The sequence below is a fragment of the Melospiza melodia genome, chromosome 16 (assembly GCF_035770615.1).
Source record: "Melospiza melodia melodia isolate bMelMel2 chromosome 16, bMelMel2.pri, whole genome shotgun sequence".
Taxonomy (NCBI): Eukaryota; Metazoa; Chordata; class Aves; order Passeriformes; family Passerellidae; genus Melospiza; species Melospiza melodia.
In genome coordinates this window covers 11,800,569-11,823,628 of record NC_086209.1, presented here as the reverse complement: position 1 = coordinate 11,823,628, position 23,060 = coordinate 11,800,569, and the positions used below count along the sequence as shown (strand labels likewise).

The following is a 23,060-nucleotide window of genomic DNA, read 5'->3' as shown; positions in this document are numbered from 1 at the left end:
TGAACAACAAAAGATCATCCTTGATGTTAATGTGATACCTGAGGAGCCATGGTGTTGCTCCAGTTCCTGTGTAGAAGTTCAGCTATGGAGCAGCCCCATCCCAGTGCCTTCTGAGAGAAAACCCAAACCCCATGTGCATGTGGGAAGCTGGCTGTGCCCCTGGCAGCATGGGAGTCACAGCAGCTCCAAAGGTGTGTGCACACTGAGCCTGGACTCAGCACAGCCTTTGCTGCTTTACACAGCTCCTCTGCTGTGTTTTTGCACTGTTTGTAATCCCTGATGGGTGAAAATAAATAAATCTCAGAAAGTGCTTGGTTAGAACGTGTCACAGCAGGATGAGGCATTGGCAAATCCATGTAGGAACAGCCTGTAACTATGGAGAGAAACTTGCAGAAAGATTTGGGATAACTGCAAGGCCTGACTTGCACCTAGAACTGACTGTTGATGTATCTTACAGCTGAAGTCTTGCAGTGTCTCTCTTAATGGGCTTTGTCTGTTCTGCTGCAGTGGAGGTTCATACTGATTTTTTTCTCATTGAAGAAATGCAGGCATAGAAAGCAAAACATTAGGATGGTAGAGAGCAGATCTGGTGGTTCATGCATCACACTAAGGCTGTAAGTGCTTTTGGTTCTAATCAACCTGCCTAGTGATCATGTTTATTTCCCTGTGCCTCACTTTTCCCATGGGCACAGTACAGGTAATAATACTGAGACTTACTGGACTTGTATGGATGTGGAGATGGAATTGTAAGCATGTTGGGGAGGAAAGGATCTCTTGCCTTGTCCAGGCATACCTGTATGTTTTTTACTAACACTGTATTTCTAAATAGATTTTAAATATTGAATGGGTATATGTGAATGTCTCATCAACTCTTCAAACCTTGTAAGAGTCAAGTGAGTCAAAAAGTTATCTCTAACTTGTTTCTGATGTGCTGCTACCACCTTTGTGTTGTCGTGCACTCCTATCAGGCACTAACTAACCTTTTATCAACCAAGCCTGTCCTTTGTAATCACAAATACACGTGATAAATCCCCAAAAGGCAGCACTAAAATATTTAACATGTCACTGTCACCTTCATCAGTGGATCACTAGCATGTGCAATGGTGTATGACCATGAAGAACCGGTCAATAGCAGGGCTAAACTCTCGGACAGGTGAAGTTGTGCTCGAGTGAGGTTTGGCTGCCGCTGTGTGCTGGGGGCGGGTGGTACCGCCGGGCTGTGCCGAGCATCTCAGCTGAGCTTCGGCAATGGGGCTGCACAGGGAGCTCGGTCACTGTCACGCTGTGTGCAGGTGGCAGCATCCCGAGGGCTGACAGCGGGCTCTCGGCTGCGGGGACAGAGACGGGGCCTCAGCGTGGCCGTGCATGAGGCAGCCCCAGAGCCCGCCCCGCTCCAGCTGTGCTGAGCCCGGCTGCTCTCGCCATGGCATCGGGATGGCCCCGTCACCGCCATGTGCTGTGCCCGGGGTACAGATAGGGACAGGCGGTGTGACCGGGCCGGGGCCGCATCCGTGTCCTGCCCGCGGTGCTGGTGGGATCCTCCATGCCGTGATGCCGCGTCCCGGCGTGCTTTATCCCGGGATCCTCCATCCCGGGATGTCCTGTCCCGTAGTGCTCCATCCCGGGATTTCCCGTGCCGGTGTGCCCCATGCCGGGCTGCCCGCGCTGCGCTCCCGCTCCCCTCACCGCGGCCATGTGCCCCCCACCAGTTCCAACGGCAGCCCCGTCCCCCTGCGGCGGCCACGCCCCCCGGCGCAGCCAATGGGCGAGCGGGACGCGCGCCCCGCCCACGCTCGCGCCCAGCCCCTATATTAACGGCCATCGCGGCGCCCCCTCAGCGCCGCCTCCCGCCTCCTTCGCCCGGCATCGCCTCCCGCTCGCGCCGCTCCCGCCATGACCGATGCGGCCGTGTCCTTCGCCAAGGATTTCCTCGCCGGCGGGGTGGCGGCCGCCATCTCCAAGACCGCCGTCGCCCCCATCGAGAGGGTCAAGCTGCTGCTGCAGGTGAGCGCCGGCGGCCGGGGCCGTGCCGAGGTCGCCGCAAGGAGAGGGGGGGCGGCGGTGGGCCGGGGGCTCGCGGGGAGCGGCGCTGACGGCGGCGTCTCGGCCCCTGCAGGTGCAGCACGCCAGCAAGCAGATCGCCGCCGACAAGCAGTACAAGGGCATCATCGACTGCGTGGTGCGCATCCCGCGGGAGCAGGGCATCCTCTCCTTTTGGCGCGGCAACCTGGCCAATGTGATCCGGTACTTCCCCACCCAGGCCCTCAACTTCGCTTTCAAGGATAAGTACAAGGAGATCTTCCTGGGCGGCGTGGACAAGCGAACCCAGTTCTGGCGGTACTTCGCCGGTAACCTGGCATCCGGGGGTGCCGCCGGCGCCACCTCCCTGTGCTTCGTGTACCCCCTTGACTTTGCCCGAACCCGCCTGGCAGCGGATGTGGGTAAAGCCGGGGCCGACCGGGAGTTCAGTGGGCTCGGTGACTGCCTGGTCAAAGTCTTCCGCTCAGATGGCCTTCGGGGCCTGTACCAGGGCTTCAGTGTCTCTGTCCAGGGTATCATCATCTACAGAGCCGCCTACTTCGGCATCTACGACACCGCCAAGGGTAGGTTGACCCAAACGGCACAAAAACGGACATGCTGGGCTGCGGCAGGCCTGAAGTGCATTTCGGTAGTGCTGGTGGCTTACCTGCCGTTCTCATCAAAGCCTCTCTCCTGCAGGCATGCTTCCAGACCCAAAGAACACCCACATTGTTATCAGCTGGATGATTGCTCAGACCGTCACTGCTGTGGCCGGTTTGGTCTCCTATCCTTTTGACACGGTTCGTCGTCGCATGATGATGCAGTCTGGCCGGAAAGGAGGTGAGTAACTCCTTCTGTGTAAGAGTTACTGGGCATCCCTGAGTCCATAGCTGGTGGTGGAGCTGAGAGGAAGGCAGATAGCTTTGCTTTCATCAGCCTGTGTAGATATCCACATCTCTTGTAAGGGGTGTAGGAGGGGCTGCAGAAGCAGGTGACAGGAAGGGGCACAAATGGGTTGTGCAGCACACCTGTAAGGTGGCATGCACAAGTCAGGTATATGTCAGTAGGTAGGAACAGCTGAACTTGCCCTTGGGTGTTGCAAGCCAGTGTCTCTGGGACAAGAAAAGACAGCCTCCATAGCAGGCACAGCCTGGCCAGCTGTGCAATAGCTTTTGGGTTTGGAGTGTTGCTGTCAAAGCAAGGAGTTGCTGTCTTCTGCTTGAACTGGTCCTTGCAGTGTCTCCCAGAGACAATGCAGCACAGCAGCACCATCTCTCCTGGGCAGTCTCATTCTCTGATGTGCTAGTATTGCAGAAAGTCAGCCAAGAGATGGGATGCACTTGAGGTTCTAAAGCCAGTAGATAGATGAGGTTGTTTCTGACTTGGATGTTGGGGATGGTGGGCACCCAGTTCCTGAAGCTGTCTGTCTCCTGCAGCTGACATAATGTACTCTGGCACTCTTGACTGCTGGCGGAAGATTGCCCGGGATGAGGGCTCCAAGGCCTTTTTCAAAGGTGCATGGTCAAACGTACTCCGAGGAATGGGTGGTGCTTTTGTCTTAGTCCTGTATGATGAAATCAAGAAGTATACATAAGTTGTTTCCTGTTGTGAACTGGCATGTTGTTCTATGTAGTCTATGACTGTTCATGGACTTGTTTGAAAACCATCTAGTTACTAAACAGTGGCAGCTAATGTTTGTACAGGTTGGCAAGGGGCAGGGGTGACTGCTTGCCCTGTCTTTATCAAACTATTCCCCCTGATGGGACTCATGATGGTTTCTATTTCAGTCACTCCTGCTTAAAAAGTGCAGAGAAATAAAAATCTGAAACCAGTTTTTCTCATCTCATGTTTGTTCTTACAGCAGCTGAAGTATGAGGGGGTTGGGAGGCTCAGCAGTTGTAGAGAAGGAGGAAGATGAGCTACCTTCATCCTGCAAGCCTTGGTACCTGCTGAGTGCTGGCAGGTAAACACAGTGCAGGCTGCCAGGGGAGCTGGGTAGTGTTTCCTCCCCAGGGGAAGCCAGTGGTGTAGGCTGGAATGGGACTGGCAGCTCTGAAGGGCTCACCCAGCTGACCTCCCTGAGCCTCCACTAACCAGAGCTGATGGACTGAGTGTGTGCCACAGTCCTGCCTCTGGCCTGTCTGCTCCTTGGAGCTCATGAAACCTGATTTTGATGGTGCCAAGTGCCTAAACTGTCTGTAAAGCACAGCACTCCCTATGGCACTGAATGTCTGGGAGGTGGAAGAATGTCTCAGGGGGTGTTTCCTGCTCCTGGAGGAGCAGAGCTTGGCATGTTCTCTGCCTTAGAAACTGAGCTCCCTAACTGGGCATGCAGAGGACACAAGGGCAGGTAATTGCTGCTGTTCTGCAGCTTCCCTGGCTAGCCTTGCTCTCCCAGAGAGTGCTGTGCTGTGCTGTGGGGGTGCAGCAGCTGAGCAGAGACAGCTTCTGTACCAGCTGTGCTTGCTAGGCAGGGAGGTGCATTCCCAGGCTCATTCCCTACCCCTGGAACTTCAGGTTCAAATTTCCAGGGGAAGGGGGAAATTCCTTTATGCTGCTGGAACAGTTTGGTGAAAACTGCGAGTTGGGGGAAGATGTGTGGTGTGGCCTTTACCCAGATATCACTGTAGGTCTGTGGGTCACTCCAGCAAAGCTGCCTGGTTTCTGCCTGGGGATCTGGAGTGGTCAGAGGATGCTCTCCTGGTCTTCTGCCCTTCAGATCAGTGAGTCTCCTCACTTCCCCCATGCCTTTGGTCCTTTGTGGCTGCCCAGGCCTGCTCAAAGCAGTTGATTTCAATCACTGAAACCAATCTCAGCCACTGCCCAAGGCAGCTAAACAAGACTTGTGTTGCAAAGAGCAAGAGTTGGTTTTATTGCTGGAATCTGAGCAGGGCAGCCAGGCATGAGAGCACAGCACCTTCCTGCTGCTGGTGGGCTTGGCTTGCCAGGGTCCCTGTGAGAGGACAGGGGCCTTCCTGATGGGAGCCAGTCCTGTGCCTCCCAGCTGAGCCACTGTCCTTGCTGATGGTTTCAAGTGCCCCTGTTGCTGCAGAGTGAGATCCCCCAGTGCCCGCTGTGGAAATGAAACAGGCTGTACAGGTGAGATGGGAGCAATGCCACAGCAGTGGGCAGTGCTGGGCACAGGCAGCAGCTTGGCAGGGGACTGTGCCACAGGGCAGCTTTACAGGGAGCCCTCTCCTGTTGTACAAGTGCCAGCTTGTTAAGTAAGGGCTTTCAGCCTCCTGCTGCTAAGCTCTCCTGGATTTCAAGGGCTGTTCTGAAATGCTGAGCATGGGGCATCCTTTCCTGTCCTTTCCTCCACAGGGGTTGCATGGCCAGGCCATTGGCACAGTAAGGTAGGTTCATAATTTCTTCCTGCACACAGTGGTGGGTGACTGAGGCACTGAGCTGGGCTCTTGTTCCAGGCTGCAAAGGAGCTGAGCTGGGCCATCCCTAAGACCTACAGATTGTGCACTGGACTTGGGGTGCAGGGCTGGCACTGAGTGAAATGGGTTTTAGCTACCTGCCCTATTGAGTGCTTTGGGGATTCAGGAAACAAGAATGTGTTTCACAGCTTTTTTAGCTCTGGCAGGTGGGAGATGCAGGGCAGAGCCCACAAGGGGTTTTCCTGCACTCCACTGTTGGGTACTACAGCCTGGTAGGCCTTCTGGGCTTTGAACTGCCCCTCCTGGGGGGAGCAGCTTTGTCCGGGGACCAGGCTGGGGGTTCAGCTGCTGCTGTTGCCTGCCACAGGAGCACACTGTACAGGGATTAAGGGCTTTGTTCTTGTGGGGAAACTGAGGCATGAGAAAAGGACTGGGGCCCACCAGTGGCAAGGCAGCAAGCTGAGTGCAGTCCCTCCAACACTGCATTTTGTCCGCTGGGCTGTGCTGCCCCAAGAATGACAAGGATGGGGTGGATTTTCCTTTTAAATGTGATTCTCCTGTGGGAAGGGCTGAGCAATCCCACACCGTGTGATTTCCTGCACAGGAGCTGTGTCCAGCCTGGTGCAGCAGCTCCTTTGCAGGTGAACAGGGATGGTGAATGCCTGTAGTGCTGCCTCTGCCTCAGCCCTGGCCCAGCAGCCATAAATCCAGGCTTAGGAGGTGTTGACGCAGCAGGGCTGTGCAGGGGATCGTGTGACACACTTGTCAGTGCCTGGGGCAGCTGGTGACTGGTGTGGGATGGCTGGGATGGCTCAGTGTGCACACTGGGCTGTGCTTGCCTGTGTGCTGAGTCTTGCAGTGAAGAACATCCCACCCTGAGGACTTGATTTGTAAAAGACCAGAGTGCCAGCTCACCCACTCCACTGTCCCCTTCAGCAGTCATTGGGTCACTCCAGGCTGTGTCTCTGGGCTTTGGATGGTGCCAGGAGTGCCCCTGCCTCTGTGTCATTGTCACCCTTGTCACCCTTGCCCCAGCATCCTTCATGTGCTGCCTGCATGGCTGGCAGGGTCTGGTGCAGAGGGGCAGGGCAAGAGGCTTTGTCCTGCAGGGTAAAATCAGCCATTCCCAGTGGGATTGTTCCTGCCACTGCCCAGCCCTGCAGGGTGGCCCCATCAGCTGCCCAAAGCACTGCACGGGGGCCTGGCTGTGGGGACAGAGCTGTGCTCACATGCCTGCCAGGACACAGCCCCAGCCCTGCACACCCTGCAGCCATACCCAGCTGCTGGGGGTGGTTTGGGAACAAGGAGTCCTCAGGACCTGCCAAGACCCCACAGCAAGACTGGCAGCCCCAGGGAGGTTCTGGGAGGTGTCATCCCTCCAGTGCTTTGCTGGTTGTTGCTTTCTGATCCTGCTGGGATTGACAGGAGTTACAGCACTGGCTGCTGGCGAGGGGATGGAGTTTTTCTGGCTGACAACAAAAGAGAGATTGGCCACTTGTGCCTTGAAATCTACCCAAAACCCCAGGGTGCTGTGGCCAGCCAGGGTCATAAGGATCCCTCAGCAGGGAGTTACAAGGCTTCCATTCCATCGTTGGAGCCCAGGCCTGGAGCCTTTTAAACAAGCCCATAATTTTATACTTTTAAAATGCCTGGATGTGGCAAAGCCCCGTGGCCTCTTTAGGATAGCACCAGCAAAAGCTGAGACTGAGATTCAGGCTGATCAGTTAGTGCTGCTCCCAAGCTGATCACTTTGTCATACACATTGTGTGTATTTATCAGTGTGCATTTATCAATGCAACAGCCCAGGGAGTCAGGCAAGCCACCTGCACTGAGTGAAATGGCACAAACATGGAGCACAAGGAGAGCTGTAAGGGTTGAGGCTAAAACTTCTCCTCACTCCAATGCTGCTCCCCAGGCACAGCTGTGATGAACAGGGAGGTTGGATTCAGTGTTACCACTTCTCTGGAGTGTTTACAAATTGTGTGGAGGTTTTGTACAGGTTACGGGGAGCCAGGCAGCATTGTTACATCCAGAGCTCTCCTGGCACCGTAAATCAGACCAGGGTTTTGTGAAGGTGCTTGGAAACTGATCTGAAGTAAGTCATGAAATACTGTAAGGTAAGTCTGTCCATGTGTGCCATTACTTTTAGAACAGACTCCCTCCTTCACTTTTATTTCACATTTTGTGATACCTCTGCATCTAGACACGTTCTTACATACAATATGGTGCTCAGTTAAACAAATCTATCACTTACCTGTATCTACAGACTTATAAGAACAAATGTTAACTTTTACATGTCTGAGTGTAACATGAAATCTGACTTTTCTTTGGTCTGAACTCTGCTACAGATTGCCATTTGCTACCAGGGTATGGGAAACTGCAGGACAGCTGATTTTATCTATTTTAACAGAACATTTCATCAATTGTTGGAACTTGGTAACCCTGCTTCCTGTTGCTACAGTCAGCTAATATATTTTAATTCATTTAGATCTAGAAATGAAAAACCCAACTTGATTTACACTGTTGTGAACCAAGTCCAGTTGAAGTAAGAAATACATAATAATGTATTGGATCAGATTCTCTGTGTTGGAGCTGTCTCAGCCATGGCCTGCATAACTAGAGTGTATCAAAAGCACCTCAGAAGATGCAAGGTACTCCCATTTCTGACTGGGTCCATGCACAAGTCCTGAGCCAAACTTGGCAGATTTCCAATGACAAGAATGACAAACACTGATTGAAGATGGACTGGCCTTCCAGAAGCCTGTGCTGTCACAAGGCTCCAGGAGGCAGCTGAGGGAGTTGATGGCAGTTGGTAACAGCTACTTTGGACAACTTGTGCTGAGCAGCTTTTGTCCCTCCCAGCCTTAACCCTGACAATAAATGCCACCATCCCCAAGCCAGCTTGTTGTTCTGGTGTTACTTGAAGCAAGACCACGCTTCATCCTTGGACAACTGGAAACTCAGCATCTGCATCCCAGCACCTCTCACATGGTTCAAAACCTATTTTCAGATGGCAAAGTCTTTTACTCTTGCTTGGGAAAAAAAGTGAGAATTGTTAGAGAGAGTGACCTGCAGTTCCCCCAGGCTTGGATCGCTCCCAGAGGAAGCCTGAGGCCCTCGCCTGGCTGGACTGTGCTACCACACTGGGAAAGGGCTTTGTGTACCCACACACCTCCTGCCCTTCCCGAGTACTGCACACCACCACGGCTTCTGGAAATAGGCTCCAGATTAGCAGGTGATGAGCAGGGAACAAGATCAGCACTGCCTGAGTGAACACCTGCTTACCAGCCTGGCATTAAATTGTCCCAGGATCTACCAACCCATCTCTGCTAGCTCTGGGCAGAGTTCACTCCCTCTTTTACTCCTTGTTTTCCTGAGAAAGAGAGGATAGATCTTAGGTACACAGATCTGAGTTTTCCCAGTCATGGCTATAAAGCCAGATGAAAAATCTTTAGGAATTATAGTTATTATAGGAATTTTTCCATAATAATTGTGGAAGATGGAAGCATCTTTTTCATTGCTTGCATTTTATGATGCATTTACTTGGTAGAGCAAGAACATCTCAGGAGAGATATTTTTAGTTCAAATCTGTAACATGATATTTAATCCAAAGTAGAGCAATGAAGCCATGGGCTAGAGAGCACTGTCATTACATCATGAAAGAGGCACAAAGTACCATTACCCAAACAAGGTACTTTAAAAACTGGTGTGTGATGTTGTCCATCCAAGGCCTTAGTGGTCAGTACATTCAAAACAATTTTTCCTTCACATTTCACAACTCCAAATACTGATACTGTTTTGCCCAATGGGCTACTTCAGATGTGCAGATGTATTCTTTAATGATCACTGGCTGTATCAGTAACTTCCAAACACATATTTGAACTCATTAGTAGCAGTTTTTATTTACAGTAGTTTAAAACAGGCTTGGATTTTACACTCTGGTGTGTGTCTGTACAACTGCAGCCTTGTGATGTTCAGCAGGAGCTGAGACTGCAGTGCAGCAGCCCAGTCTGTGCTGGCAGCTCAGGGTGAGCAGCAGCACCAGGCCCAAGCTTTGCATCCCTGTTGTTCCAGACCATGCTGGAGTGGCATGGCTCAGGCTGCTGCACCTTTTGGATATGTTAAAAATAAATGTTTAAAATGAACAACAGGCATAGAGCTTACTTTTGTAAGCATTTCTTTGTTGTACCTGTTGTCCTAATGTATTCAAGGAAACACATGTGAAAACTACAAAATAAAAAGACAGGTATCGAAAGGTGAACTTGGGAAGGCACGCAGCAAAGATTTTCTTGACAGTAAATATTCCTCCTGGAACAGCCTGCTCATAACACTGGGTCTGTAGAGAAGTGCAGTTTGAGCAAAGTCTCCAGTGCCACTGGAGTTAAGACTGGTGCCCAGAGTACACAGAGGATCCAGAGAGGTTCTCATCCTCCAAGCTGGCTGCAGCACAGTGCAACTCTTGTCTGTTACTTCTGCTTTGTTGACAGAACTGTGATAGCTCTTGGCAGTTTTCTCCTGTCTCCAAATACCCAGCAGATACACAGCATTTCATTTGAACTGGTTATCAATCAGGGTTCCCTTCATCTTGGCTTTCTTGGCTTCCAACTCAGCCTGAACAGGAAAATTAAGATAGAATTAAATCATGTCTGGATAATTTTCCCTTCAGTGCTCCAATTAAGTTTGCCCTTCTTGTCTGACCAAGCAAAATTTTCAGTTCTAAAACCAGGAGCAAGAGTAGCTCTAGTGTTTTGCAGATGTGTTCAAAACAAGGACCATCTTTAAAATTGTAAAAAGCCCAAGAGGCAATTTCATACTTTCTATCCTCAGGTGGAAGCTGCACATTTCCTCCCCCTTTCCATGTACTCCCCTCCTATCACAGGAGATAAGATCAGTTGTGATGTCTTTGCCATTCATTCTCTGAGTGCCCCTTGCAGCAGCAGCTGAGCTGCAGATCCTCCCCAGGAGCCTCATGGCAATGACCTGCCCTGCCAAGCAGGCACGGGAGCACAGGCTGGCAAAGCCATGGCCTGATGTCCCCTTCCCTTGGTGCTTGTCCAGCAGGTCACAGAAAGCCTCCCTGCAGGCACTCTGCTGGCTGCTCTTCAGTTGGCTCTCCAGGCAGTGGCATGCAATTTTAAGTTCAGGGGGACAAGAACATCTTTATAAAACCTGTAAAGGAAATCTCATCCCCACAAAGCTGCAAGCTGCCTGTGACTATACCAGGACCTCTCTATACCTGCAGTCTGATCTGCAAGACAGCTTTTGTGTACAAAGCCAACACATCTCAGAGCTTTGTGTTCAGCACCAAAGAAAAACTCACCAACTCTTGTAGCCTTTTCTTGCTCATGCCTTTGCGTTCCAGCTGCTTCTCAATCACTTTTGCATTCTGTGCATATGAGTCTGCAATCTCCCTCTGAAACAGACACACGTCACCTTGCACCAGCAAACCCCAGAGGAACAACATCTCATCCAAACAGTGACACCACTGCTGCCTCTGCCCACTAAGGGCATCCAAAACTCACCGCTTCAATCTCCTCCTCCTCTTCATCAATTGTGGACACTGTGACAGAGCTGAACTTGCCCATGTCTTTGGTCCGTTTGGTCATCATCACCTGCGTGAAAAACAAGAATATTTTGTCAAACCTTGGCAAGAGTTGTGCCAGTAGAGATTGCTTCCTCCTTCCAAAGGTTTTAAGGCTTCTTATGCAAGCCATCAAGATTACCTGAACTCTGTGGGTGGTAAAGGGGAATTATGCTCAGTGATTTCTGGGCTTAAAGGTGTCATTACCAGAAGCAAGCTCACTGATATACAGTAGGTCAGCCAGACTTTGAGAATCACTGTGCAAACTACCAAGCTGACCTACTTACAACTAGAAACTTTCTGTTAACTGAGCCTAAACATCAGGCACAGTCTAGATTTTAGAGTTGATTTTGCTCTCCTTTAGTGCTAGGACTTCAAGCAGCAGTGACCACTGTCAAGGGAAACTTAAGGGAAACATGGACAGGACACCAAATTGAGTTATTGTTCAGAGGTCCTTTTTCTTTTCTCTCCCCTTACCATTAAGTTATTTTATACACAACACCTTTAGAAAAGCAAAGGTATCCTTGTTCTCTAAAGCAAATCACCTTTTTAGGAGGTTCTTGTTTCTGAGTATATATGTTTGTTTTCCCAAAACCCTGGCCAAATTTGACCACAGCACCATCAACAATGAATGTCACAGGAGCATTTTTCTGTTGGTGTTGATAAAAGAGCAGCAGTCCACACCTGGAAACAGAAATACACAGCTGAGAGGAAACCCAGATTCTGGGTTCTTATGGTTTCCTTATAAAATATTCTAAAAGTCATTCAAAAGACTAGAAAAGGTCACTCACTTGCCACACTTCTTCCTGAACTGCCGCTCTATGCCTTCGGGTCTGGGGGAAGAGAGGCAGCGCTTGAGCACACGGACACCGCACAGGGGCCGGTGGCTCCCAGCCGGGCGGGAGGACAGCGCCTTCCCGGGCCGGGCTCAGAGGGACGGGGTGCAGGGGCCGGGCCCACCTGCGCAGGAACACGCTCTCCTCCTCCTCGGCGTTGCAGAACTTGTGGGCGTGCTTGGCCGCGTCCATCACGCGGGCGCGGTCCCGGGGCCGCATCGGCAGCTTCTCCAGCTGGCAATCTGCGGGAGCGAGGGCCGGGCTGGCGGCGGGGCCGGCGGGCACCCGCACGGGAACCGCAATCCACACCCCGCATCCCGGACCCACACCCGTACCTCATATACCAGACCTACACCGATATCCCACATCCCGAACCTGCACCCGCATCCCAAACCCACACCCGTATCCCACACCCCGGACCCGCACCCGTATCTCACATCCCAGACCCACACCCGTATCTCATACCCCGGACCCGCACCCGCCGCCGCCTTCCCGGGCCCTCCGCGCCGCCGGGCCGCGGCCTGCCCCCCCCGCCCCAGCCCCGGCTCCGGCCCGGCTCACCGAGCACCAGCACCATCTGCCCGCACAGGCAGTAGTAGACGTGCAGCGGCTTCTCCCCATCGTCGTACTCCTCGCGGTCGCGGGTGTCGGAGCACACCACGGAGCGCGACACCACCTTGGGCATGGCGGCGGCGGCGGGCCCGGAGCCGCCTGGCCCGGCCCCCGCGCCCGGCCCCGCCCGCCGGGGCGGCTCCGGGGAGCGCAGGGCCCGCCGGCTGCCGGAGCGTCTGCCCCTCTAAAGGCCGGGCAAAACTGGACAGAGTCCTTCTTGACCAGCAGCCAGAGCTCACACGGTTCTGACTGCACAAGCCGGTGCAGCGGGGAAGGTCCTGTGCGGCCTGATAACAATGTTAACTTTCTGTCACTGGGTTTTCTCCCGTGTCTCTTTCTTCAGCCGCCTCCCCACACAGCTGGGTTATATGAAATTACAAGTGAGGATAAACTCGAGAAACACAGCCCAGCCAGCCTGTTTTACACAACAGCTGAGAGATTCTTTATTTCCAAAAGCTGTTAAAGAAACGTAGAAAATAGCTTATTTTTCCCTTGAAAACACTCTCTGGGGAAGCAGAGAATGCAGCGTTGTGCTGGTTTTGACAGCAACGGAGTTAGTTTTCTTCACAGTAGCTGGTGTGGGGCTGTGGTTTGGATTTGTGCTGATAACTCAGAGATGTTTTTGTTACTGCTGAGCAGGGTTTACCCTGAGCTGAGCCTTCTCTGCTCCTCAGCCCACCCCAGCAGCGAGAGGCTGGGGGTGCAAAGGAGCTGGGAGGGGACACAGCCAGGACAGCTGAGCCCAACTGAGCCCAGGGATGTCCCAGACCATGGGGCCTCATCCTCAGCACAGAAATCTGCGGCAGAAGGAGGAAGGGAGGGCATGTTTGTAGTGATGGTGTTTGCCTTCCCCAGTCACCGTTAGGTGTGAGGGAGCCCTGCGTGCCCCGGGGATTTGGGAATGCGCTCCCTGCTCCGGCTCGCTGCTGAGCCCGGCCTTCGCTTTCCCCACTGAACTGTTTTGATCCCGCAGCGCCACCGCCCCTCCGTGACGCCACTGCTGACGTCACACCCCGCCCTCCGCCGCCGTTGGTGCCGCCCCCAGGCCCCGCCCCCCGCCGTGGTGGTAGAGGCTGGGCCGGGGGCTCAGCCACATCCGGCTCCGCCCCCCTCTCCCCGCGCCGTTGGTACATCCCGGGACCGTCGGGCTGCCGGCGCAGGAGTCGGTGCAGCCCAGGCTCCCCCCCCGCGCCCGCCGTAGTGGTAGAGGCCGCGATCGCTCCTGTCCGTCAGCGCCGCCGCCGCCTCAGTCGGAGCTCGAACCTCAGCCGCACCCGGCGCTCCCTCCGGCAGTGTATGCCTGAGCTATAACCCTCAGCCCGCCATGTCCACTCCGGCCCGTAGGCGCCTCATGCGGGACTTCAAGAGGTACCGAGGCCGTGGGCCGAGGGGAAAGGGGCGGGCGGGCGGGAGGAGGACGAAGGGCCGAGCGCCACCGGGGGAGGAGGGGGCAGCACAACATGGCGGCGGGGCAAGGCGCGCTCCGCTGATTGCGTAGCGCGGGCGGCGCTGCCTGCCGCGGGTTACGCCGTTTGCGCAGCGGCGGCTGCCGGGCCGGGTTACGCTGTTTGCGCGGCGCGGCGGCTCCTGGGCCGGGTTACGCCGTTTGCGCAGCGGCGGCTCCTGGGCCGGGTTACGCCGTTTGCGCAGCGCGGGGGCGCAGCCCCGCTCACCGTCCCTGTGCCCCGCAGGCTGCAGGAGGATCCCCCGGCCGGGGTGAGCGGGGCCCCCTCTGAGAACAACATCATGGTGTGGAACGCCGTCATCTTCGGGTGAGTCGGCGGGGAAGGGGGCGGCGGGCCGCGGGGGCCGCGCCGCCGCCGGGGGGTCGGAGCCGGGCTGCCAGCGGGGTAACGCTGTGCTTTGCTTTCCCTTCTCCAGGCCCGAGGGGACTCCTTTCGAGGACGGTAAGTGCGGCGTGCGGGGCTGTGTTTGGCTTTTCGGGGTGAATGCTGCGGTTTGACACGGCCTCGGTGTCACTGCCGTAGACTGCAACAGGTGTGAGCCTGGAGAGGGTGAAGGGGGGGACGTGGGTGCATGTTCACCTGACCACACACGTGTGTGCCTGGTTCTTGTAAATATTAGTTTTCTAATCCTACTCTCAGAAAGTGTTGTAGATTTAGATTGCTGTGTTGACTTAAAAAAACATACAATTAGCTTGTACAGTCTTGTATGTAGTCCCTATATCTATTATAAGTAATGTTAAGGGTCTCTAAACTTTTCTGTTGAACTTTGGATCATGTTTTTAGGGACATTCATGTTTGGGTAGCTATCAATAACTTGGCATAGAACTGTTGTCTTTTGTTTGAGTTCTGTGTTTTTCTGATGCTGGAAGTGTTTTGTGAGCAAGTTCCAGTGTGAGTCAGCTGAAGTAGGAAATGGGCTGAATGACTGAGGAAGTTCAGAAGAGTGGCTTTTTCTTGTCATTTATTTTTGCTGTGCTACAATTGGTATCATTCAGGACTTAGGATTGAAAAGACTTTTTACGTTTAAAAGCTGACTGAATAGGTCCTGGTGACATACCTGTAGTTTCCCTCTGGCCTTACTGACTTTGAAAGGTTTACTGATGCTGTGTGAGTACTTCAGCATCTTGTGAAAACCTGTTAGACATGAAATACTGTCTAACTGAAATCAGTGATGCATTTTTGAAGGTACTTTCAGTGTAGGCTATAATTAATCTTAGATCTCCATGACTCATGACAAAAGCATAGGAAAAATTCCTTAACTCTTATGTTGTTCTTGGCTAACTCCCTTGTCTTTGTTTATCTGTGGAGGTAGCACCTGTGGATGTGCCTCTGAAATGCAGACTGTATTTCTCTGTGAACATTTTGAAGACCTCAAATATTTCAGGCCTAAGAAAACTCTGAAGACTCACTTCTTTTTAATGTAATTCTTTTTAATTTCTTTAGTTAAGAAATTTGCTGGAGTAGCTGCTTCAGCAGGCTGATGTTTAGAACTTGGACTTAAAGCATTGCATAATAGAGCAGCCAGACTAAATGTGTTTTGCTGTCTCATGTGGTAACCCTCTAAGAAGGGCTCACTGAAACTTCTGTGGGGGTTGCTGGAGCTGCTTTAGGCTCTTGGAGCAGTGCTGCTGATAGAGTGATTCACTGTTTGGAGCAGAGAGCTGTCTCCTTGCAGTGTGCTGAATGCAGGTTCCTGCCATGCTCAGGCTCTTCCAGCTCAGCATGTGGTTAACAGATGCTCCAAAGGCTTTTTTTCCATATATTTCCATTTAGTTGCAGAAGGTTGAGGGCTGCTTTTGAGAGCCCTGACATATTGATTTCCTCTGTGCTTCCTGAGGCAGCAGTGAGTCTTTATCTTGGATGCTGAGGACGTGTTGCACTCCCAGCAGTCTGAGGTTCTGGCAGATGCTTGGGGCTGCTGCTGCTGCCCTGCAGCTTGGGCTGATGTCATGCTGTGCCCCAAGGTGTGATGGATTGCTCTTTCCTTAGCACAGGCTGTGTTTTCCCACTGTGTGCTCAGGAAAACAGATGTGGCTTGTGCAGCAGGATATCTGCTTATCTCCTCCCCCTGGATGGATCTTACTTTCCTAGATAACAAAGCACTAAGTGGAGCCTGGAGATAGGGCTTGCTGGTGCCTCAGCTGTGCTTTCCCACTCAGTGGGTGGAGCAGCACAGTTCAGATCATGGCAGGGCAGTCCAGATGCAGTTCAGCTTTATACAGGTAAGAGTAAGGAAATTTTAGTTTTACAGCATGTTAGTTTAGACTGGCTTTGCAGCTGCACAGCCCTTGTCACTCAAAGATACACTGAAACTCTGTAAGTCTTTGCAGGTCAGTGTTCTTTTTCGTTTTTAGGCTCTTTCACTCTGTGGTGATACTGTAAAATTTCAGATAGCTTAGTTCTTGTAAAAGTAGCCTGTGAAATTTAGGGGGTTTGTTATTCTAGAGGTACAATGATGCTGACATTGTGAGAGTTACTGTTCTTTATCCTCCTTCTGGAGAGGCCCTTCTCTGCCTGCAGCTTCTGAGGTGGTGTGGGTTGTCTGGGCTGCAAACCTGAAGTTGAAGCACATTTGTTTACTTGCTGTGCAGCATTCTGCAGCTGATATCCCTCCTTCTCCACCCCCAGACTTGGAGGGTGTTTTCACAACTCAGTGTGCAGCCTGCCTCAGCTTAGGAGCAACCCCTAATTTAGACCAGCAGCACAACTCCCATCTTCTGGTTCAGGAGGATTCCATTGCAGGTGTCTGCAGTGGGACCCTGGGGATATTTATCCTCCCTCCACCGTATTTCTAAGAATCTTTGTGTGTGGCATCTGAAGTGGTAATGCTGGCACAGCCATGGAAGCCAGGCTGTCCCAGTGCTGTTCCTCTGAGGATGATGATGGGTGGTTAGTGAGGATTCCTGGCTCAGAGAGATTTAAGTAGCTCAGCCATTGTACCCTGCCTTGCTGGGATTGTGCAGGAGGCTGAGCAGAGAACACGAGGCATTTGTCTTCTGTGTGGTTTATGCCTTGCTCATGGAATGTGGGTCCTGTATCCTCATGCAGGAGTGACAGAGCCTGTCCCTGCTCTTAGGGCAGTGGAATGGAGGGGTTGCAGTGAGGGGCCCTGCAGGGACACAGGCTCTGCTCTCTGGAGTAGCTGGGGCTGGGCAGAAACCTCTCCTGGCTGTGTCAGGGTCTCAAATCCTGAGGCAGGAGTGATCAACAGGGTAAGTACAGGGCAGAAAAGAGAATGTTTGCCTAAGATTAGCGGTGATCCCAAAATCAATAATGACAGAAAATATGATAATTCATGGTTTTAAAATCTCTGTCTAGGGTAAGTTGTGAGAAATACCAATTGAAAGCATTAAAATTAGTGACAGAAGGGACTGAACCCTGAAGGCCTCAGCACTGTGTTGTGATACCTTTGTGGGCTTTCAGTGTGGGTGACCCTTGGACTGTGGTGCATCACATCTCTGGATTTGCCCTTTAGTAAAGCTCGGTAGTGAGGGTTTGCATACTGTGGAGCATTTCCAAAGAGCCATTGCCCCTCTGGGCCCTGCCTTGGAAATCCCAGTAGGTAGATAGATACTCCAGCTGGGTGTTGCTGCAGGTGAGCTCAGGTCTGTGTTAAAGTGGCACTGTCCTGTCTCTGTGGGACAATAGCTTCCCTTTCTTTCAGTGGTTTTAAATAGATTCTGAGACCAAACTGCTCCTGTTGCTGTCGAACCTGTGTGGTGGTTTGTGCTTGGTTTGCAGCCTACTGCTTGCTTAGTCACTCCTCCTTCAGGGGGAGGCTCCTGAGAACCAAACTGGGGCAGGGAGAGCTGAGAATATCTTGAGTCAAATCTCTAAGCATTTGGTTCTAAGGGGCTGATGTTTGCAGCTGGCAGAAGTTGTTCCTAATTCCTGTGTTTCAGGCTGATCTCAGACCTGGCTCTGTGCCACTGGACTAAGCTGGAGTCTACTTGAAAAGCCCACTGCAGACTTCCAGTAATTTGAGCAATCCTAACTCTGCTGTTCTGGCTCGTTTGTTTCACAGTGAGATAGCATAGTGTTGGTTCTCTGCTGTTACATTGTTAGGCTGCTAATAAAAAAACCAAACATGCATAAACTTATTTTTAGGGTGTTGACTTCCCACTGCTGTAGAGAAAGTGCTAAAGCATCTGTGCTGTGTCTTCATTTGCAAACTGGAACGTCAAAGCAATGACCTTCATTTCTTGCAACTCAGTGTTACAGTTTATCTCCTTATAAAGAAAGGAGTCCCTGGGAAATCTTGCAGGTCCTTGCTGATCTGGAAAAAAAAAAAAAAAGAAAAACCAAAAATCTGTTCTCTGGCTTACCAGTTATTGGCACGTGTTTGCTAGCCAAAGGAATAACTTCATTCTATTGGGGCTGGAAAACTCCCTCACAACAGGAAACACCGAGGGACGCTGAGCGTGGGGGGATGTGGGGAGCCTGACTCACCCATCACTGATACATAAAGATGCCCTTTCAAAAAAGGCAACATGCCCCAGCAGCAGCTTGTTCCGGCTTTAGTGTCAGGTGCAGCCCTTGTGCAGGAGGGCTGTGTGTTTGTGTGGAGCTGCTCCAGCTCTGGGCACACCAGGGAGCGTGGCTGGGAGCAGCTCCCGTGGTCTGCAGTGGAGCAGGGAGAGTTCCTTGGTTACAGAGCTGAATCAGGACTAGGCCTTGATCCCCTGAACCCATATGTGCAGCTGACTTGACAGACTTCTTATTCTCAGATTGTCATAGCCTGAGGAGAAGGGCTAAAATAACTTAGGTTGGTGCAGGCTGTTAGTGATTGGATTGAGACTCTGCTGCAGCTTCTGTTTCTGCTTAATCAGCCTCTCACTAAGGATGACCAGTTAGCGTGAAGTAAATGCTCAGGTTTATATTTGAAAGTTTGATTTGGATATGCTGCATTCAATACTACTTTTCTGCAGGACCTGATTACCTTACATTTGTTGAGGAATATGCCTTTTTTTAATTTAGAGGAAATAAATGACAAGGTCCTTGCTATGACAGTGTATTCCATAGATAGGACTCACCCAATGACGTTATGTACACAGATGGTTCTACACCCACTGCTGTTGTTTGTACAGTGTACTGGGATTAGGCTCTCTGGAAGAAAACCCCAAGGGCAGATTTATTTCCCCACATAAACCTTTTGACTGGCTTAATAAAAGTCAGTCCCAGGAAATACTCTTGTACCAGTACTGTTTGGGACTGGGGTGTTAATGATTAACTCAGTGAGAGTGAAGGAATTGCACAATGTGTGTTCCATGTCCATCATGCCTGTGTGAGCACAGTAGTGTCAGTGTGTATTGTGGGGGAACTGCTACTTACTCATCCCTTGTGTAAATTCATGCTGAATAAAGCTTGCTTTATCTCTCTTTCAACTCCAGGAACTTTCAAACTTACAATAGAATTCACAGAAGAATACCCAAATAAGCCACCTACTGTCAGATTTGTCTCTAAAATGTTTCATCCAAATGGTAAGTACTTAGACAGTGCTTGGGTTTAGTTTTGCTGTTCTCTTGGAGGTTTGGTGGGGGGGAAGAGAGGGCTGGGATGTTTTTTGTTACAGCTTGCTGTACAAAAGGTCTATTTATTATAAAAGTTTCCACTAATGAGGCAGCACAATTCCAGTGGTTGTGTAGTTTTGGTGAGGATGGATATGTGAGCAGTGCTCAGGCTTGAAAAGAAAGGGGCAATAAAAGGAGCCTCTTACCTTTCAGGTGTTACAGCACAATACTGGTGAGACACTCAACTGCCTGTTAAGCCTTACAGAAGAATGTTTTGTACTTAAATAGCAGTGCTTTGGACTTCTGTCTGTATGTATTGTAGACATAGCATAGTGGCACCAGTGAATGCAGCTGTCATCTGTCACTTCCCCTAAATGCCTGTAAGAATGATACACCATGAAATGTAGTGTTAGGGTCCAGCTATAGCCAGTGACAGTAAGATTGTTTAATTAATCCCCTTCCTTGGTAGCTAAAGGCTGGAGAGTTATTCCTTGCTTTGTGCAGAAATACCAGAAACCTTCTACCATGGCAAGTGTGGGTACAGTGCAGGGAGGGAAGGTTCTTGTGTAGCTGCTGTGAATGAGGTGACTGGACTCTGTTGCAGAGACTTCATGGGGAAACCTTGAGTGTGAACAACTGTTTGTGGGTGTTCTTTGTTTGGTTCACTTCTGGGCAGCTGAAATTTTTTTTTGCCTTAAAATCTGTTCATGATTTTCCACAGCAGCAATGACACAGAGAAGTTTGTGAGAGAATAACCAGAAGTTAAGTTGGTGAGGAGCTTCAGTGCTTCCTACCTAGAGGCCTGTTTGCAGTATGGGCTGTTGCACTGTACATAGGTTTTCAGGAGTGGGCAGTACTAGGGAGAAAAGCCAGTGGCTGTACAAGTTGTGGTTTAAGCTGTTTTTCTGACCCTTTCCAGTCTATGCAGACGGTAGTATATGTCTGGATATCCTTCAGAATCGCTGGAGCCCCACTTATGATGTCTCCTCCATCTTAACATCCATACAGGTAAAAGAACTCTGCATGAAGAGACAGAATTACATTAGGATGCTTTGACAAACACAGCTCAGGAAACTTTTCCCCCCCTCTCCTAAGAGCCAGTATAGCAGCTACAATATTGGCAAAGTGTGAATCCCTCCCAGGTGTAAGCTGGCCAGGCAGTGACCCGGGTGGTCACTGCAGGGCCCCCAGCAATGCTTGGCTGTCACAGCAAGTCACCTGCACTGTTCAGGGGTGACACTGGTGGCCAGAGCCTCCAGAGCCTTCCAGCTGCAGGGATGCAGTGCTGCACCTGGACTAAGAGCCCTGCTCTGAGCAGCGTGGGCAGTTCAGAGGGTGTGTTGGGGAGCTGTACTGGGCAGTGCCTAAGGATGTTTTTCTCTCTGCACAGTCCCTATTGGATGAGCCCAATCCGAACAGCCCAGCAAACAGCCAGGCAGCTCAGCTATACCAAGAGAATAAGCGGGAATATGAAAAACGGGTTTCTGCAATAGTAGAACAGAGCTGGCGTGACTGTTGACCCAGGATGATGCAAATGAACACTCTGTTGATGAGGAAAATAAACAAAGTGTCCGAGTCATCTTTTTCCTCCTAGCATTTACTTTGCAAGCAAAATAGCTGTTGTGCTGTTGCCACCCTCCCTTGCTGAAGCTTCTTCTCCTTGGACATCAGAACGCGCCCACTTTGAAGTCAAACGTTCTGTACTTGGGTTACTTGCAAAAGAGTTACTGATGCTGAATTCATTTTCTGTGGTCCCTCTCCAGTCTTAGGGCAGTATTGTGCATTTCTGTAGTGTACACTAAGCTTTTAATTGTAATTGTGTTATACACAGTGATGCTTATGTGTAGCTTGATAAAAGGGATGTTTATATACATACACATTTTTTAACTGATATTAACTAAAGTGCTGATGTGTCCGGGCTGGTCACTCACCTCTACTATTGGTTTAGACCCCACTGCGTTTCTAAGTACTGGGTGAAGAAATCATTTTTTGTTTCCCTTTTGTATTGGTTTATCAACTCCTTTACTCATGTTAAAAAAATCAACACTTTGATTGATTCCAATTCAAAGATTTAGTAAGCCCCTGGAATGTTTGTTACTTCTGCACTTCACATGCAAGATTTATGTACAGATCTACATAAATCACTACGGCTGTGGTACTTGGATCTTTGCTGAGGGTGAGAAACAAGCCCTTTTTTTTTTTATTACTATTTTAAAGGACATGCCTACAGAAACTGTCAGTAGGTTTCTATAGTCCTGTCACCGAGGCATTACTGGACAAAACCAGGCAGAGCTGTGGTACTCAGCAAAAGGCCTTCCACATTAAGAGATAAAACCTGACCTGTTCCAGCAATGGAATTGCTCTCCTTCGGTGTCTTTCTCCTGCCCCTTATCTTTAGCTGAGAAAGATAAGTTGTTTGGGATCTAACTTTGTTTTGTGGGAAGTTTGAATTAAGTCCAGGGTAGGCACTCGAGTCTCTGCAGTTTCTGCTCTTCGTAGATGACGGCGTGGTTTGTGTGAGCTACTGCTGCATGCTTGAGTTCGTTCCCTTCAGTTTTATGGAAGTATTTTTTCAATTCTGAAAAAAACATTTGTAAGTCCAGTCACTTTTTTTGTAAGGCAAGTTTGTACCTTTGGATACAGAACCTTAAGCAGCAGTGTGGGATGGAACCTGCAATTGTGTTGTCCACTGTTCCAGTGTCTTTTGTGTGCACATTGGTCTGTTAGTTGAAAAGTATAACTTTGCACAAGTAACCCATGTAAGAAACTGTACATTTTTCAAAAGTTGTAAATAAAGTGTAACCTTAGTGCTTATTGTATAAATAGGCAAGAAGTGTATAACTGTGCTTATTTAACTGGGCTGCCAGCAGCTGGTGTGGGGGGAAGCTCCAGCACTGTGATATTTCCTCCTGTGGGCAGAGGCGTGCCTGGGGCAGTGCAGGGGAGGGGCAGTGAGGGGGAGACAGGGCTGGCTCGGTTATTACAGGAATTGAATTTCCTTTCCTCCTGTCTTAGCAGGTGGAGAACAACATTTATGATGAGTGGCAGATAACAAGAGCTGGTTTCTGTACAAGTAGCTGGGCTCTTCCAAAAAAATTAATCCAGATCTGTGCCTGCAGTGACAGTTTGTACCCTGCAACAGCCTTGGGCCTTACCTGGAGCAGCTGTAATGCCACAACCCCTTCTGAAGGAACCAAGGCCCTCTAAAGCCACAGAGGCCCTTGCAGCATTCCCACCATTCTTGTGTTTGTTTCACTAGTTTAAAAAAAAAAAAAAACCAAAACAACAGAGTGGACTCGTACTGCAGCCAGAAATGAGTGGCACAGAGCTGCCAGAGAAAATCAATCAGGCAAGGCCTTTATCCACAGGCTCCACCCTGGCCCCCTGGTGCCTCTCCTCAAGGCTGAGGCTCTGCAGCCCCCGGGCACAGTGACACTGCCGAGCCCCCAGTGTGGCACAGGGGTCACAGCCAGGACAGGACAGGAACAGCCTGCACAGCCTGCCTGGGCAGCTGCCCCTGCTGAGCTACCTTGACTACAGTGAGGCCCCAGCTCTCCCAAAGGAGGCATTTTGCATCATGAATAGCAGTGGAACTCTCACTGCCTTCCTTGGCAGCACCAAGCTCCAAGCACCTGGTGCAGACCCAAGCT

At 50.9% G+C, this 23,060-nt stretch overlaps 3 protein-coding genes across 3 annotated transcripts; 2 read left to right on the top strand and 1 right to left on the bottom strand.

The window, feature by feature from the left end:
* Positions 1-1,823: 1,823 nt before the first annotated feature.
* Positions 1,824-3,850, top strand: SLC25A5 (solute carrier family 25 member 5). Its single transcript, XM_063170639.1, has 4 exons — positions 1,824-2,004; positions 2,117-2,603; positions 2,719-2,859; positions 3,456-3,850. Exons 1-4 carry the CDS (start codon positions 1,894-1,896, stop codon positions 3,611-3,613), a joined length of 897 nt encoding a protein of 298 aa, XP_063026709.1. The 5' UTR covers positions 1,824-1,893; the 3' UTR covers positions 3,614-3,850.
* Positions 3,851-9,281: 5,431 nt separating this feature from the next.
* STEEP1 (STING1 ER exit protein 1) lies at positions 9,282-12,538 on the bottom strand. Its single transcript, XM_063170637.1, has 7 exons — positions 12,384-12,538; positions 11,947-12,064; positions 11,778-11,819; positions 11,532-11,670; positions 10,928-11,017; positions 10,726-10,818; positions 9,282-10,016 (listed from the first exon to the last, which is right to left on the bottom strand). The coding sequence occupies exons 1-7, from the start codon at positions 12,505-12,507 to the stop codon at positions 9,954-9,956; spliced, it is 669 nt and encodes a 222-aa protein (XP_063026707.1). The 5' UTR covers positions 12,508-12,538; the 3' UTR covers positions 9,282-9,953.
* Positions 12,539-13,590: 1,052 nt separating this feature from the next.
* UBE2A (ubiquitin conjugating enzyme E2 A) lies at positions 13,591-22,233 on the top strand. The gene is made up of 6 exons (XM_063170636.1): positions 13,591-13,802; positions 14,126-14,206; positions 14,316-14,341; positions 19,291-19,380; positions 20,330-20,418; positions 20,801-22,233. The coding sequence occupies exons 1-6, from the start codon at positions 13,759-13,761 to the stop codon at positions 20,927-20,929; spliced, it is 459 nt and encodes a 152-aa protein (XP_063026706.1). The 5' UTR covers positions 13,591-13,758; the 3' UTR covers positions 20,930-22,233.
* Positions 22,234-23,060: the final 827 nt, after the last annotated feature.